Raw genomic sequence first — 17599 nt, 5'->3', positions numbered from 1 at the left:
AAATACGTCATATCTTAACACACACAGCACTTGTTTAGACTAAATGGCCAATTTCTCGCCTCAAATTATCTTAAAACTGCGTTCCGTCACACGGAAAAGTGAGAAACGGCCACTGTTTCAACAACAACAGTCTTTCTCTCTCTTTCCCTCTCGGACACCATTGCTCACTGTAGCCAGAAGCACAACAACCTTGCGCAGCGACCCCTACTGATCGGGCGGGAAATTGCAGCGCGTGTCCGTCACCACGACGCAGAAGTATAAAGGCTCGAATCGTCTCCGTGATGACGCAGTCGGATAACGCATACGCAGAGAGAGAAGTATAATGTGGCCTTAAGTCTTGAGGTTAAAGTTGGGTTTAGGTCAAGGGTCAGGGTTAAGGCCACATTATACTTCTCCGACTGCGTATGCGTTATCCGTCTGCGTCACCACGGAGACGCCTCGAGCATTTATACTTCTGCGTCGTGGTGACGGACACTCGCTGCAATTTCCCGCCCGATCAGTAGGGGTCGCTGCGCAAGGTTGTTGTGCTTCTGGCTACAGTGAGCAATGGCGTCCGAGAAAGAAAGAGAGAGAAAGACTGTTGTTGTTGAAAAAGTGGCCGTTTCTCACTTTTCTGTGTCACGGAACGCAGTTTTAAGATAATTTTAGGCGAGAAATTGGCCATTTAGAGTCTAAACATGTGCTGTGTGTGTTAAGATATGACGTATTTATAGTTCGGCAGCGGCGTTATCGGCGGGGATCAGCTCCGCCTCTGTCAGGACGCCCGGAGTGCACTGAGAGCCGGCACAGAGCAGCTTAGCTCGGCCTGTCCTGAGGACCAATCGCAGCTCTTGCCGTCTCCGTTGTCCCTTGACGGAGTGACGGACACTTAAAAAATATTCCGTGCACCCGGAGACGACGCAGAGGCTCTTCGACAGGTTCTGCGTCGACGCAGAGGACTCTGCGTAGCTACGCAGAGCACTTTACGCAGGAGTATAAATTGGGCTTTAGGCATTTAGTTCTCAGTTAGGGTAAGTGAATGCATTATGTCCATGAGTGTCCTCACTAAGAATGCTGTTCAATGATGTGTGCGTGTGCGCGCGCATGTCTTATGCAGGGTGTGAGGATGATTTTTTATATATTTTTTCAAACCTTTCTCCGTGGGAACATTTTGTCTGATCCGAACATTTTAAAAGGCTTTTTGAGGGTTAAGACTTGGTTTCAGGGTTAGAGTAAGAATTGTGTTTAGGTTAGGGTTAAGTCAACGGATCAGTTAATTAAAAAGATTTGTTCAAGATTTGCTCACCAAATGATTCAGTACTTCCTGCACGACTTCATCAGTCAATGAACTGAAATACGGTTGAATGGGTTGAGAGGACGATTGAGGCAGAGGCTAAAGTTACGTTACGGAATAAGTTAGATAAGGGCTGTGTCTTTTCTCCTATTACTTGTTGACATTCCTCTGCCTGGCAACATCACATGCGTGCCTGAGGCTATAGCTGTATGTGTCCACAAAATTTAAAGTGCATCTCCTGATACGCCTGATCTCTTTCTTGATGATTTTAATGCCTGTCGGCTAAATACTGCCGACTTATCAGCAGTATGTCACAGGTAACTGCTGCTATTGAGACTCTAGACGCTGCTTCAAGTCTACTGAGTGGGAGGGGCTAACGCACGGAAGCAGCCTAGAGGAGGCCACTGATGTGGTCACACTCACTACAGTCCCCAATCATACCAAATCTAGTGGAGACCAGTGTTGTGTCAGTCATGAGTGATTTGTCCGCGCTGTCAGTCACTGACTCAGTCATGATTCACGAACGAACTGACACACAGAAAGCTGGAGAACTGTGGCTGAGGACATGAATCTCGTCCGTGCTGTCACTCACTCACTAACCTGCGGCATGAACGTACTGCACTCAGGGAGGAGGTGAGTCACGTAGCATGGCACTGGGCTCCTGCTAAGCACTGAACGATTCGGTAGCGAATCGTTTGAAAAAAATTTTTTAATGAACAAATTCTAGTGATTCAGTACACTCAAATGAACTGCTGATCCCATTACAAGTGGAGACTATTAGGTGTGAATACGACCGAATGTCTGTACAATGTACAATGTATCCAAATGTAGATACCACTAAACCCTAGTGAATGTGTGTGGATAACATTGTTGGTTCACCTGCAGTGGACAGTGATGGGGTGATTGCCAGACTGCTGCTGTTGTTTCTGCACTGCAGCTATAATATTGATCATGCCTTTTCCATCTGTGGGGATGCCCACTTCTGGCCAGCCATGGAAATGGAACTGACGCACTGCTCGAGCCTTGTTCTCCTGAAAATGTCAATGGGGACAGAAAAAGAGATAACATTGTTGTTAGCATATAAAGTCATTGTTTCATTTGCACTCCCAGAAGCAAATAATAAATTATATGTAGAGTATGTGTCTTGCTTTTTTCCCCATCTTACCCTGTTGTTGGTGACCAGGAGGTCACGCACTGTGTAGTTCTCGCTCTCCTCCTCCCTTTTAATCTCGACAGAAATGTCCCCATAGACCACCAGTCCATCACTGGGCCAATATTGAGCACACTTTTCCTGCAAGACACAACACGAACATGGTCAAATGACATGAAGGGCCAAGCAGTCTGAAGATAAAAGTACATACTATCAAAGAGAGAAAATTAATCATCATCAGTTACATGAACCACATTATTTGAAGATGTAATGTGTAACTTTTCTGTGAGTTCATACAATCCACATGAGTCTCTGTGTGGTCTGTGGAGACACAGAATGACCACTTTTTTTTACTGTGCCATGTTCCATTCCGTTCCATTATTTTGATCTGGACAATGAAAGGAAATGTCCTCATCTTCCCATGCCTATTAGCAAATAACAGCCACACTATGTTTTTGTAACATTTGTGTTACATTTTGTAAAAACAAATTTGGTAATGTAATTGTACTGTAATCTATTTTTGTGACATTAATTCATCTGGTTGTCCAGTTTGTATCAAACCAAAAAAAGGTATTTATAAGAGAGACTATTATCAAGTGAATGGTGTTGTGACATATTGGTGCAGGGGTACATTATGTTTCTTTGCTGTTTTTCGGCAAATTTGTACCAAGACACTTTTATACTTTTCACCAGGACAATGGTGACATGGAATTTTCACATCATCCATATTATCTTATTACAATATTCACGTTTTCCCTGTTATTGAGCCCTGATATCTAACACAATCACTGAGGGAGAGAGTGGATACACACTGCAGCTCCTCCACTTTGAGAGGCTTCAGCCGCGGTGCGGTGGCGCCATCTACTGGTGGAACAGTGACACTGCCCCCGGTCGACTGCGTATTTCTGCCCGGGAGGACAGCGCATCGGCGGGGATACCACAGCCCCCGTCTCGGGGAGGGAGACCATGGATGTATTATATGAACTGGATAGAGCTCCGCCCCTTCGCTTCTGTTCATTCCTATGAAGCTGCTCACCCAGTGCAAATGCCAAAAAAGTTTTTGACTTCTGCGTTTATTTCCGGGTTATGGGGCCCATAGAGCATGCGCAGTAGTGTCACTACCATAATTCCTAGCGGCTATGTGAACGCGCCGTCCGCGTAATCGACTTGCTCGGCGCGTACATGAACAGCGAAAGGCATGATGGTAGTACGCTAATGACATGCGCTAGCAGATTTCATGAATACCGGAGTCACGCTAACTTCGGCTTTAAACCATGGATTTGTAAATGCAAAACCAACGATAGTGAAGTGAATATAGTAAGCTGAAAAGTACAATGACGGAGTTAAAGATTAATACGATCAATAAAAATGGTTTATTTGGGTTAGGACTGTGACTATTACTTTATATGTGTTACAGGAATCATGTTGTTTTTGTCAGTCACAGCTCCACAGTCCACACCGTCATCAGTGTCACGATGTCCGGGACTGAACACAGTGATAAAGTGCAGCATGTCAGTCTCCTCTCCTCAATGAATCCAAACAGCAGCTCGTTAATACATCGATAATACGTCGTTTGAAAATAAATGTTAATGAGCGCCGGATAAACAACTAAAACCTGCTTTGTCATAATATTTTAAAAATGAAAACGAAAACCCCCTCATCATAAAGTTTTCATGTCGTTCAGTTCACTGACAGTAGCGCTGTTCCCGAGACGCCACATGACCGCGCTTTGCTGTGCTCGTACACAGCTGTGACGTCACTCTGAGAAATAAGATTTGTCTGGGCTTTTTATGGCCTTTAGGAATGTTTTTCAAACATGAATCTCCATGAATTAAAAATATAGAATATAAAGATTTATAAAAGCCCGTGTCCATGTCTCGAGGTGTCCTGTGGACACTTTTACACGCGTCTCTTTTACTATTGCGGTCAATGGGAAAATTGCTTTTTGTGCATAGTGGCCACCATGTAAAAAATGTCTTCAAGGCAGAGGGGGCGGAGCTCTATCCAGTTCATATTATACATCCATGAGGAAGACGATCCTCCTCCAACGTAGGACAGCGGGCGTTGCCACCACGCTGTTTATAGTGATTGGGCTTTTTTTATTAGCTGCGCCCTCTGCACTCGGCCTGGATGCGACAGCGGGACACTTTTTCTTTTCTTTTTGAAAACGTGTGTACGTGCTTGTGTACGTGCTTGTGGACATGAGAGAGGGGCAACCGCAGAACCCTCCGCTGTAGGATGTCCACTTCTCTCGGCTTGTTCTGGCATGGACTGCCAGGAGATCACGCTAAAAAAACAAACAGATGAAACTGGAGAGCGGGGAAGTTCCAGCTGCATCACCGGAGGAAAGAGGGGCTGTCAGGCTGCTCTCTTCTTCTTCATGGCTCGGTGTGTGGCATTTGGCGCGGGCTGTGCCCGCGGAGCTGTGACTGGAGCCGAGGGTTTCTTGGACCAGCCGACCCGGCCTGGGTGGGATTGCGGGGCTGGCTGGGGCTTCGGCAGTTTAGGAGACCTGAACCGTGAACCCTGAGAAAGGAGCTGGGGGCTTCCGAGGAAGGCAGAGCTGAAGAGCTTCATCCTCTTTCTTTTTGGCTTCACATCGCCAATGCTTAGAAGCCAGCGTGGAACCGAAAAGCCCGTCCGGGACAATGGGCATGTCCAGGATGTCTTCCTTCTCCCTGTCTGACAGGTCTGACAACCCCAACCTCATCCAGCAGCTCTGGGAAGACGGGGAGAGTCTGTCTCGTTGGTGGTCTCGGCTACAACAGCGGGCCAGGGGATAGCCAGTCGGGCAGCAGCGCGAATAAACACGTCGAGCATGTCCGAGCTGGGGAGGGGAGAAGCTGGTGTGCTACTCTCACCTACGTCCCGAGAGGTGACAGAGGCAGCGGGCTGTGAAGCCCGGGCTGGAGTGATTAATAAATCGTCCTCCTCTTCATCCTCTGATATGAGGAGTTCAGAAGCGACATCATCATCCACCCCGTAGTCCAAATCTAGGACGTCTTCCTCCGGCGGGGGAACCGAGGCTAAGTCAAGCTGGGAGCCCCGGCTGACATTAACCCCCGGTGCCGCCGCAGCGACCTCCATCTATTCTCCGTCTTGGACGGCAGCGCCGTCAGAAGGGAGATATGGGTCACAGCCAGACAGGCTAGCTTGGTGCGCAAGCCGTCTGCGGAGACTCTTGGCGTTGAACGCCGCGCAGCTTTGACAGGAGCCGGGGACATCGATAGCCAGCCGGGCATGTTCCAGCCCCAGGCAGCTCGAGCAGACCTGGTGTGGATCTTTACTCGAAATCTTATTCCCGCAGCGACAGAGCCGGGCTTCGAAATCTCCGTGCCCTCTGGTGTGAGTGGTTTTAGCCTCCATTCCGTGCGAGCTGGTGCGCAGGCAGGGAGTCGCGGCAGTTAGCTGGTGTGCTAACTGTGAAAAACTGAGAGATTAACTGGCGTGTTAGTACTCGGTGCTCGGAGTGCCGTGGTGGGACACCGAGCACCGAGTACTAACACGCCAGTTAATTCCTCGGTTTTTCAGAGTTAGCACACCAGCTAACAGCCTCGACTCCCTGCCGTGGTGGGACACCGAGAAGTACGGTTAGCTGGTGTGCTAACGCTGGGTGCTCGAACGCCGTGGTGGGGCGACGTTCTGGACGGTTATCTGGCGTGATATCAATGTCTCGATAATGAGTAGCAGTGCATCCACCGTTCCAAAGGGGGAGCTGCGCTACTGAGAGCTGATGTGCTGATTGCGTCACTTCGTCTTCTGGGGGTGAGATTTCAGTCTGAAACACCACGACTGACGAGAGCTACAGTGAGGAGAGATTTCTATTGGCTCGTTTACAGTAACTAGGAGGTTTTTGACTATAAAAACAAGTGAATATATGTAAGTAGACCTCCATAACATATATGTGCCATAGGACCACTCTATGGAAGCTTTAAAAATATTTGTTGAGTACTTCCTACCTAACCGTAGAGGAGACTCCGTTATGGAGTTAGATTTGTGTCTTCTTTATTATTCAATCAAAAAAAAGTTTGCTTCAATCAAAAAAAAAATTTTCAATCAAAAAAACCTTCAATAAAAAAAAAAAAGCGTCAGACGCAGTGACAAAAGCGTCATAAAACCATATCTAACTTTAACAAACACAGACATGCTGCATACCCACAGAAAGGTCAGAAACTCAGCTAAAAGCTCATATAAACCATTCTAAAACAGCGATGGATCAAACCGCGGGAAAAACCATCACCGCGCACACATTGAAAAGCGGCACCGGAGCGTCAGCGCAATTATTTAAACAGCTGGACAGCGTAGAATCGTCGAATCGAGAAGCGTCATATGTATTTATGTCCTTTTGACTCGCTAATGAAGTGATTCACACGCATTTGGAGACCGGGGTCTGATTCTACCGGTTTACACGTTTAAAACGAGCTGTCAATCACCCTAATTGACCAAGGTAAGCCAGAGCTATGGCGCTGCGTAACTGAAGACGCTACAGAGCCACAGAGTTGTTATTACGCACCGCACAGGAAGCATCGATTTAGAGCGAGTTATTGTACTTTTTTTTTTTTTTTTCAAAAACAAGTTCTTTTTAGATCAGTAGTGACATATAAATAAAATTAAATTGGTTTTTAATAATTTGGTACCTAAGAAATCTCAAATGGCACAGATGGTGCCAAACTGTGCCAAAAGTGAGAACACCCAGACATCTCTTTAATAAAACATCGCCCCGAGCCTTTCCAAGCCGACCTGGAGACCCCGCGAGGGAGCCCTCTCCGCACACAGGACCAGGCAGGGCTGCGGGCAACAGTTGGCCTGTGGACATCGTTGGTGTAGACCAGGGGTCACCAACCTTTTTGAGACAGAGAGCTACCTTAAGGGTAAAAAATAATATGGAGGGCTACCATATAATATTTTTTTGTTTGTTTACCATTTAAATGATTAATATTATGCATTCAACTGCATACACATTCATTCCAACGATTACCAGTTTTTTTTTTATAAACAATATCAAAGATATTTTACTGAGCGATCATACGGATACATGCAAGTGAGGTGAAGTGAAGTGAGCCCGCGGGCACCGTATTGGCTGCCCGCGGGCTACCAGGTGCCCGCGGGCACCACGTTGGTGACCCCTGGTGTAGACACTTGTCACTCAAACATGTCTGACCAATGGGGAAGCACCCGCCCACTGTGGAACGTTTGTGTCAAAATGATTCAATGATTCAAAACTTTTTTCACTTCAATCAGAAAAAAAAACCGACTTCAAAATTGTTTTCATTTCAAAAATCACTTTAAATCTAAAAAAAAACATTTTCAATAAAAAACAACCACACTTAATTTTTTTTTTAGATTGAAGCAACTTTTTTGCAATTGAAAAATTAAAGGGACACTGTGTAGTATTTATGGGTTTATATAACCCAAAATCCACTTTTTTTATACATATTATGTGCTCCTGCATTGTCTAGTTGCTGTATTCATTCATTTTCGTCGTGTTTCAAAAAGTCATGTAAAATAAAAATGGTCGCGGGCCGCGGTTGCATTGCCAATGTTAGTAGCGAGACGCCATGTTTCTACCGGAGCCTGTAAGGACAAACGCGAAAGAACAAATCAAGCGTCGCTTTACTTGTAGCGGAAGTCCCGCCTCCACTCTCTCCGCTTCGTCTGCTACGGCCGTGGTAGCTCGCCCTCTCCCTCGCCTCATGAACCTCATCTGCTGACACGGAGAAAGACGACGAGGTCGACATTTGACCGGCTATGGATACCGTAGCGCTCAGGGAAGGGAGGGGGTGAGCAGAGGAGCAGTTCTTTGTTGTAAATTTTAGCCTCTCCTCTAGATGTCACTATAAACTACTTACTTCACCTTTGAGACACAAATGTCCTACCCATAATGTGGCCCAAACACAAAAAGATCACTTCAATCAAAAAAAACATTTTCAATCAAAGAAAAAGTGTTCAACTGAAATTTTTTGAGACTCAAATATTTTTTGCATTTAAACACAATCTTCTTTGATTGAAAAGGACTTTTTTGATTGAAGTGATTTTTTTTATTGAAAATATTTTTTTGTTTGAAGCAACTTCTTCCTTGATTGAGTTATAAAGACACAAATGTCCTACCCATAATATGGCCCAAACGCAAAACAGCATTAATTCAATCAAAAACTTGCTTCAAACTAAAAAAACCTTCACTTCGATCAAAGAAAACATTTTCAATCAAAGAAAAACAGTGTTCAAATGCATTTTTTGGTCCATTTTTGTTTTCTTTGATTAAAAAGGTTTTATTTGATTGAAGTGAAGGTTTTTTGATTGAAGTAAAGGTTTTTTTGATTGAAGTGAAGGTTTTTTTGATTGAAAATATTTTATTTTGATTGAAGCAATTTTTTTTTTGATTGAATAATAAAGACACAAATCTAACTCCATACTCCGTCTGATGCAGTCACTAGACTGAGATACAGTGGCGGGGTTTGTGATGCCCGTCACGATTAGCAGAAAACCCTTAAAAACCCTTGTGCAATGATGATAGCACAGCTGAAAACAGAAACATTATTATTTTGAATAAAAATAATTAATTCTAATCTTGATAATGTCTTAAAGCGGACCTAGAGTGGTCCTGTTGCACATATACAGTTAGGCCCATAAATATTTGGACATCGACACAGTTCTCTTTATTTTGGCTCTATACACCACTTGAAATGAAACAAACAAAATGTGCTTTAACTGCACATTTTCAGCTTTAATTTGAGAGTATTTACATCCAAATCAAGTGAACAAAGTAATTGGACAATTGACTGAAAAGCTATTTCATGGACAATTGTGGGCTATTCTCTCATTATTTCATCTTTAATGACACAGGGAAAAGTTCTGGAGTTGATTCCAGGAGTGACATTTGCATTTTGAATCTGTTGCTGTTAACTTTCTATATGAGATCCAAGGAGCTGTCACTGTCAGTGAAGAAAGCCATCATTAGGCCGAAAAATCAAAACAAACCCATCAGAGAAATAGCAAAAACATTAGGTGTGGCCAAATCAACTGTTTGGAACATTCTTAAAAAGAAAGAATGCACCAGTGACTTCAGCAACACCAAAAGACCTAGAAGACCACAGAAAACCACTGTGGTGGACGACAGAAGAATTCTTTCCCTGGTGAAGAAAAACCTCTTCACAACAGTTGTCCAGATCAAAAACACTCTCCAGGAGGTAGGTGTATGTGTTTCAAAGTCAACAATCAAAAGAAGACTTCACCAGAGTGAATACAGAGGGTTCACCACAAGATGGAAACCATTGGTGAGCCTCAAAAACAGGAAGACGAGATTAGAATTTGCCAAACAACACCTAAAAAAGCCGTTATAATTCTGGAAGAACATCCTCTGGACAGATGAGACCAAGATCAACTTGGACCACAGTGATGGGAAGAGAAGAGTGTGGAGAAGGAAAGGAACTGCTCATGATCCACAACATACCACCTCATCAGTGAAGCATGGTGGTGGTAGTGTCATGGTGTGGACATGTATGGCTGCCAATGGAACTGGTTCCCTTGTATTTATTGATGATGTAACTGCTGACAAAAGCAGCAGGATGAATTCTGGTGTTTCCAACAATATTATCTGCTCATATTCAGCCAAATGCTTCAGAACTCATTGGACGGAGCTTCACATTGCAGATGGACAATGACCCAAAGCAAACTGCAAAAGCCACCAAAGATTTTTTTAAGGTAAATATGGAATGTTATCAGTCAATCACCTGACCTGAATCTGATTGAGCATGCATTTCACCTGCTGAAGACCAAACTGAAGGGAAAATGCCCCAAGAACAAACAGGAACTGAAGAGCGTGTCAGTAGAGGCCTCACAGAGCATCACCAGGGATGAAACCCAGTGTCTGGTGATGTCTATGTCTTCCAGACTTCAGGCTGGAATTGACTGGAAAGGATTTGCAACCAAGTATTAAACAATGAAAGTTTGATTTATGATTGTTTAGTTTGTCCAATTACTTTTGGTCCCCTAAAAAGTGGGAGGCACATATAGAAAGTGTTGTAATTCCTACAACGTTCACTTGATTTGGATGTAAATCCCCTCAAATTAAAGCTGAAAGTGTGCAGTTAAAGCACATCTTGTTCGTTTCATTTCAAATCCATTCTAGTGGTGTATAGAGCCAAAATAAAGAGAACTGTGTCGATGTCCAAATATTTATGGGCCTAACTGTATGTTAGTTATGGAGGTCTACTTACATTAACTTGTTTTTATGGTCAAAAACCTCCTAGTTGCTTTTAACGAACCGATAGAAATCCTCTTTTCTGACGCTGTTCCTGAGTCGCGATATTTCAGAGTGAACTCTCACCCCCAGAAGACAGAGTACTATATACTATTCAGTACACCCGCTCTCAGAAGCACAGCTCCCCCCTCTGGAACGGTGGATGCACTGCTCCTCATTATCAAAAGATTGTTTTAAAAATATTTAAAAATAGCTTCTTCACGACTCCCCGCCGCAGTCCCTTTTATGACTTTGACCCGGAGTCAGACCCAGAGTCAGAAGAAACTGTCGCTCGTGAAACACCTTCACAACGGACGTTATTCTTCTTCTGTGGTTCAATGTACGCAACCGGAAGTGTTCGGACTAGTGCCCGGAGCAGGACGATCTGCTGTTCTGGAGAACCGATGTTTACCTAACCGGACCGGGTTTTTTCAGAGATCTCGCTGAGCAGAGATTACAATAAAACACATCGTTCTCAGCAATGGCTGAACTGTTTGTTTTGAACCTTCAGGGCTTCTTAAACAAGGTAATGACGCAGATACACACTAAAAAACAGAGTTAATTGGAACTTCTGGTCTAGGTCCTCTTTAAAGAAATTGTATAGGTGACCCATACACACACACGCACAATACCTAATCACAATTCAAATCCTACCCTAAACTCAATCCGTTCCTCGGAAATTAGGTTCTGCCTCATTATGACCAGGTTTTGGTCACCATGAGGCCTCCTGGGGTCCGTTTCACAAAGCAGGTTCAACAAACTCTGAGTCTAACCCTGAACTCTGAGTTGATCTACTCTGAGATAGGAAACTCTGAGTTTTCGGTTTCAGAACAGCTGATTTGAGTTCGTTTGTTCAACTCGGAGTAGTTTCACCTCGAGTTAAGCGCGTATAAAAAGACAGCATGAATGGAGCCCCGTTTCGACGATTCACCATGACAACGGGGAAGCGGAGGGTGACATTATTCACCCACTGGAGTTGGAAAATATTAATGCGTGAGTTTGAGCAAGTTTTTAGAAAGGAAGTGTAACAGCAGCAAAAGAGAGGGAGACGACATCCGAAAGAACACTGCTGCTGATGAGGAAGTTTAAATGTCGTCCTTTGCACAATCACAATAATATTACAGCGGGAAACTGCTTGAGTTGTAGATTATTAATTTATTTATTTAGGTGTAATCCCGCGGGGGAGAAGCACAGTTGGCAGCAGTTTAATATGAAACATAAAAACATTGTTCAAACAGGTAAGACCTCGGTATAATCTCATGGGATTACCTCATTTTGACCATGTTTTACATAAAGTAAATATGAAGTGGCTGTTTGATTGTACAGTTGTTTTATCCCCAACATAATGATGTTTTCACACATAAATGACTTCTCATTATTTATATCACGTTCAAGTGCTCTGCATCTATGACGTTGTATAAAAGAAAAAAATGTAAATTTGTAAGTAAAAAAAATAATTTAAAAAACCGCAGCGCGACAAAGTTTCTGCTGGGATGTGAGAGCGTGACTCCGGTTGTTAATGTTGTAAATGTAAGGACTGATTAGGTTGTGAATGTAAATGATGAACTGTGACGTGAAACTGTTCCGCTCAAAAAGAAAAGTGTCTGGAAATGTAAGAACATATATGAGGTATGATAATCATCTCCTGACAAATATTTAATTCTCTGCTTAGTAATGCTGCACCTTCATCCACGGACATGGTAGTGAAAATAGTCGCCACCTAATATAACTTCTAATGTAAACGCAGAACAGACGCAGAACTATACTACGCTAAAACTCTGCTGACTGAATGAATGAGGAAATCAAAAACCGTGTGTGTCTGCAAGAGGGCGGAGACAGAGAGAAACTCAAGGTTTGCGGAGAAAAACCTGCTCCCGACCAGGTTAGTTTCAAAGAGCATGTTACCATGGTAACTGACCGAGAGGTTAAGTTACCTCTCTCTGTGAAACAGGCTAGAGTTACTCCTCTTTCTCTGGTTTGACTTACCTCCCTTTGTTTCCCTAATTTCAGGGTTAACAGACTCAGAGTTTTCACTAAACCTGCTTTGTGAAACGGACCCCTGGTCTTGAGAAGGTCACTGTTTATGTAAGGACAAAAACACACACGCGCACACACACCTGCCCTCTCTCCTCCAGCTCAGTGAGCATGACTATAGAGCAGCTTCTCCACTCCCAGATCATCCTCCAGAAGTCCTCCAGGGTGTGCTGCAGAGGGCCCTGGCTCGCCATGTACGAGTCCTTCTGACGGTAACCCTGTGTCGAGAGGATGGAAGGTATATGTTAAAAATTTAACAGGTGGAGGCAGACGAAAGACTTGCAATGTCTAATTATGTCCATCTATTAGAACAGAATAGAATTTATGCACTCCAATCCAGGAGTGGTTTTTAAACTCACGTCTATGAAGGAGGCATTGACATAGTCTGTGTTCTCCTCGCCTCGTTTTACAGGAATGATCACTCGGTTGAACTCGTCTGTCATGAGTACAAAAAAAAAATACAGTTTAAATATTGAACACTGTGTCTATATGTCTGTCATTTTGTCATGTTTATCATGGCAGTGATTACTGTGTGCAAACACATGGGTCCGCATTTATCTTATTGTCCTAGAGACCAGTGTAGATTTCTGTGCAGAAATCAATGCAACACAATTCACATGTGATTGTGCAACATTCTTGTCTGACAAGTGTATATATATATATATATATATATATATGATTTACAGAAAGTGTGCAAGAATTATTTAAACAAAACTAGCCCAAGGGGTGTATCCGCGAACTTGTCCAATCCTCAACTTTCCAATATACCCAAAGTATACGCACTCGTACCTGCCACTAACTGTTTTAATTAATTATTAATAAATTCAACAAAATAACATTATTAAATATTATGATATAATGCTGACTACACTTTATACATGTTCAAAGTATCCATATAAACTCGATATTGAACACAGAATACCTGAACTCATAAATTTCTCTCTAGTTTTTAATAAAACTAGTTAACCTATTATACCTTGTTAAATATTATGAATATTAAAATGCTAACCACACCTGCCATATCTTCAAAGTGTCCAAATTTCATGAAAAAGCATACACTATGTTTATTAAATTTCATGAAAAAGCATACAATATGTTCAAACTTTCCATTCAATGCATTAATAAAGAAATGGAGGCTTAACTATTTTTTATATGATAATTAATATATTTATATTATAATGTAATAAATATTATGAATAAGTGCTAAATAAACCCATGATATCCTCAATGTGTCCAAATGAGCTCAATAATAAAGAAAAAATGCCTTAACTATTTTTTCTGTGATCACTAATAAGTTAACCAGTTAACTTATTATGTTACTATTACCAATCATAGCCAAAGTAATAATGATTGTACTTGTAGATAGTTGTTACATGAATCATTGTACAAAATTTGAAGGCAATATCTCCATCAGTCTGGAAGATAAAGCCGAAAATGTGTTTTTAGCATAATAAATTAATTAATTTGCTAATTAATAATAAAGCTACAAAGATAGGGATAATTCTCAGGTGGTATGTGATGCCCATGCAAAATTTGAAGCCAATACCTGCAATACTTTGGAAGATACAGGCGAAAATATGGTTTTTATATCATTAATTAATTAATTAACTAATTAATAATAATGGTAGACAGCTCAAAATCAATAGGGATCATCTACAGGGGGTATGTGACCCATAAAAAAAATAAGAAAATTTAATCTCATACGCTTTTTCAGTTATCGCGTTAACGGCTAAAATCTGCGGACGACGACGCGGACGCGCGAGACCGATTCCATAATATCTGCGTGCGCTTCTTGCGGATATAATTAGGCATGTGCATAAGTTTAGGCACCACAAAAGAAAAGTTTTGTGCATCCTCCTTTTGCAGTAATAACAGTCTCTAAACGCTGCCTATAGCTTCCAATTAGAGTATGGATTCTGGCTGAAGGTATTTTGGACCATTCTTCTTCACAAAACATCTCCAGTTCAGTCAGGTTTGATGGTTTCTGAGCATGGACAGTCTGCTTTAAATCACACCACAAAGGTTCAATAATATTCAGGTCTGGGGACTGAAATGGTCATTCCAGAACGTTGTATTTATTCCTCTGCATGAATGCCTTAGTAGATTTTGAGCAGTGTTTAGGGTCGTTGTCTTGTTGAAAGATCCAGCCCCGACACAACTTCAACTTTGTCATTGATTCCGGGACATTGTTCTCCAGAATCTGCTGATAGAGTGGAATCCATGCGACCCTCAACCTTAACATGATTCCCAGTCCCTGCACTGGCCACACAGCCCCACATCATGATGGAACCACCACCAAATTTTACTAGGTAGCAAGTGTTTTTCTTGGAATGCTGTGTTCTTTTTCCACCATGCATAACGCCCCTTGTTTTGCCCAAATAACTCTATTTTAGTTTCATCAGTCCACAGCACCTTATTCCAAAATGAAGCTGGCTTGTCCAAATGTGGTGGAATGTGCTGCACCATCTGCAGCAAGATGATGTTGTAGGTCTGTGGAGCTGGTCTGTGGGTTGACTGTGACTGTTCTCACCATCCTTGGCCTCTGCTTGCCACTTCGGGCCTTAACTAGAACTGTGCCTGTTAGGCTTTTAGCCAGCAGGGAGTAGTGGCGTCCGGGGAATGCCCTGTGCTGAAAATCCCCCAGTAATCACCGAAACGATGTTGTGATGACGCGCCTGTCTATACCCGCTTAGAGTCTGTCCAAGATCAGTTTGGAACACCACAAGATTCCAACAAGATGCGAGTACACGGCGTGTGTCTCACACACGGCTGTAACTTGTTTAGAATAATACCTGTGAGCTAAGCGAGCGGACCGTTTAGCGGAAACACCGCGGCGTCGTCCGCCCAGCTGATCGATTGTTTATTATTCTTTGTGCCTTTCACTCCGCGTGCAGCGTCACCGGCGATTGTAATAGAAGCCTTAATTTGACCGGTAAAACGGCAGGTTCACGAGACAAACTCTCGCTAATCTGTGTGGTCGAATTCGGTTTCTATTTCTCCTCACGTGTCTCCCCTTTTGTACTGTGATTTGTTTATATTATAATGTAACACCTGTCCAGGGTGTACCCGGCATATCGCCCAATGTCTGCTGAGATCGGCACAGCACCCCCCGTGACCCCGTGATAAAGCGGTAGATAATGGCTGGATGGATGGATATAAATACATACACACACATATATATGTATATGTATACTGTATATACATATGTGTACATATATATATATATATACATACATATCATAGAAACTTTATCTTTCAAGAATAAAGTAAATAATAATTATTAGTAGTAGTATTATTATTAATGTCAGTCGGTAGAGACTCAGCCGCTAAGCAACCATGGGTTGCCAGTTACGTAGCTACAATTCAAATGAAACGAAATGAAACCTAAAAGACCTCGGTATGAATGTCAAAAACGCCAAGATAAAGTTTGCTGCAAAGCGAGGGTCTATATAACATGCTTTTGAACGGTGGAGAGAGTTTACATTTTTTTTTCAAAACGGATGCAGAATGGGCTCTTCTCCTAGACAGGTAAGTTCAGCTTGGCTAACTAAGTTAGCATCATAGCTCGACTGGCGAGTTCTGTTTTGAACTGTTCCCTCGGTTTTGGAGGCTGCCGTACTGACGCACCGAAGCGGGTATGGCAGCCGCTCCCGCTTCCGGGCGGCGGGGGTTGTGGTGGATGGCGGGGCCCGGTTGCGCCGACAGAACAACCGTGCCCCGTGGTGGATGGCGGAGGTGGTTCTGCCAGGAGCCACAACCCCCGCCGCACCGACCACTGGCAGTCCTGTTCTGTCTGAGGCTGGTTCTGCTCGGCGCGGGCTGCAGCGGCAGTTCAGATGACACAGAGATGCGTCTTTTAGTCTCTTTCTAATCTTACCTAATGGTCTTCTTCTGACATGCACAGAGAGAATAACAGCGGTTGTCGAGTGGTTAAATAGGTAGACTTGGGAAGGTTGTATTGATTCCGGACAGTGTCAACATTATTTACCTTATTATTGTATAAAACATTAATAAGATTTTGAATTGTCAACAAACAATGTTTGTTGACATTTTGTTGACATCTGTTATGCATGGTGTATTTGTAGTTGTAGTTTCTGTGAGTAGGTTAAAATTTTGTTTATTTTAGTTGGATAGCACTAAACTATATTTATTTTTTAATTTGTGTGGTTTCATGTTTGCGGTTTCATTTGATCTGATTGTTTAAATAAAGTTTGTGGTGTGAAACCGTACCGATACCGTGGCACCAAAACCGCAATGCATACTGAACCGTGGGAAAACTGTACCGTTGCATCCCTAACATTTAGGTGTTAGAAAAAAATTAATTGACTATAAATATGGTCAAATTCTACTATAACACAAATGATTGTAATCAATATAAATATAGAATATTTACTGCTTATCATGTTCAGTTTATTTCACAAATGCATTGAATATAATAAATATGATGATTATCAATGCAACAGCCTTTAAAACCAGGGAAGGACATCACAGATACTTTATCATGATAAAATAGGATGATATTTTGTTTCATGTCATGATATATATATAATTGATATCTTGCCTAGCCCTAATTACAGGATATTATTTACTCCAGTATTTTGATGCTATCTTATGTTGTAATGCTCCACCTTGTTTTAAAGTATAACCCAGTAAATACTGAACTGAAGCTCGAATTAAAGTTATATCACAAATCAAACGTGTACATATATGTACAAAGTTTTCTGTTGTAAGTTAGTTTCCTGAAGCAGTTACACTGTATAACATCAACAGCTGCATCACTCACATGGAATGATCTGTAGCACTCTGTTCTTCTTCATGTTGGCTGGCAGGTTTCCTGTTCTCATCTTGTCATTCTGGATCTTGATGGACGTCAGTTTCTAAAAGTGACGTGGTTGATACATAG

General features: G+C 42.5%; 1 protein-coding gene across 1 annotated transcript in view; it reads right to left on the bottom strand.

The window, feature by feature from the left end:
• The window catches only part of ptpra (protein tyrosine phosphatase receptor type A), a 99417-nt gene that overhangs the window by 4381 nt on the left and 77437 nt on the right, over positions 1–17599 (bottom strand). The window contains exons 16-20 of the mRNA XM_083906248.1: positions 17480–17573; positions 13056–13132; positions 12780–12914; positions 2439–2564; positions 2153–2304 (exon numbers count right to left, since the gene is read on the bottom strand). Coding sequence (XP_083762374.1) covers positions 2153–2304; positions 2439–2564; positions 12780–12914; positions 13056–13132; positions 17480–17573 — 584 coding nt within the window. The remainder of the gene's footprint in view (positions 1–2152; positions 2305–2438; positions 2565–12779; positions 12915–13055; positions 13133–17479; positions 17574–17599) is intronic.

The sequence above is a fragment of the Microchirus variegatus genome (assembly GCF_963457635.1).
Source record: "Microchirus variegatus genome assembly, chromosome: 19".
Taxonomy (NCBI): Eukaryota; Metazoa; Chordata; class Actinopteri; order Pleuronectiformes; family Soleidae; genus Microchirus; species Microchirus variegatus.
The sequence above is the reverse complement of the archived record's forward strand: the minus strand, read 5'-3'. Positions and strand labels throughout refer to the sequence as shown.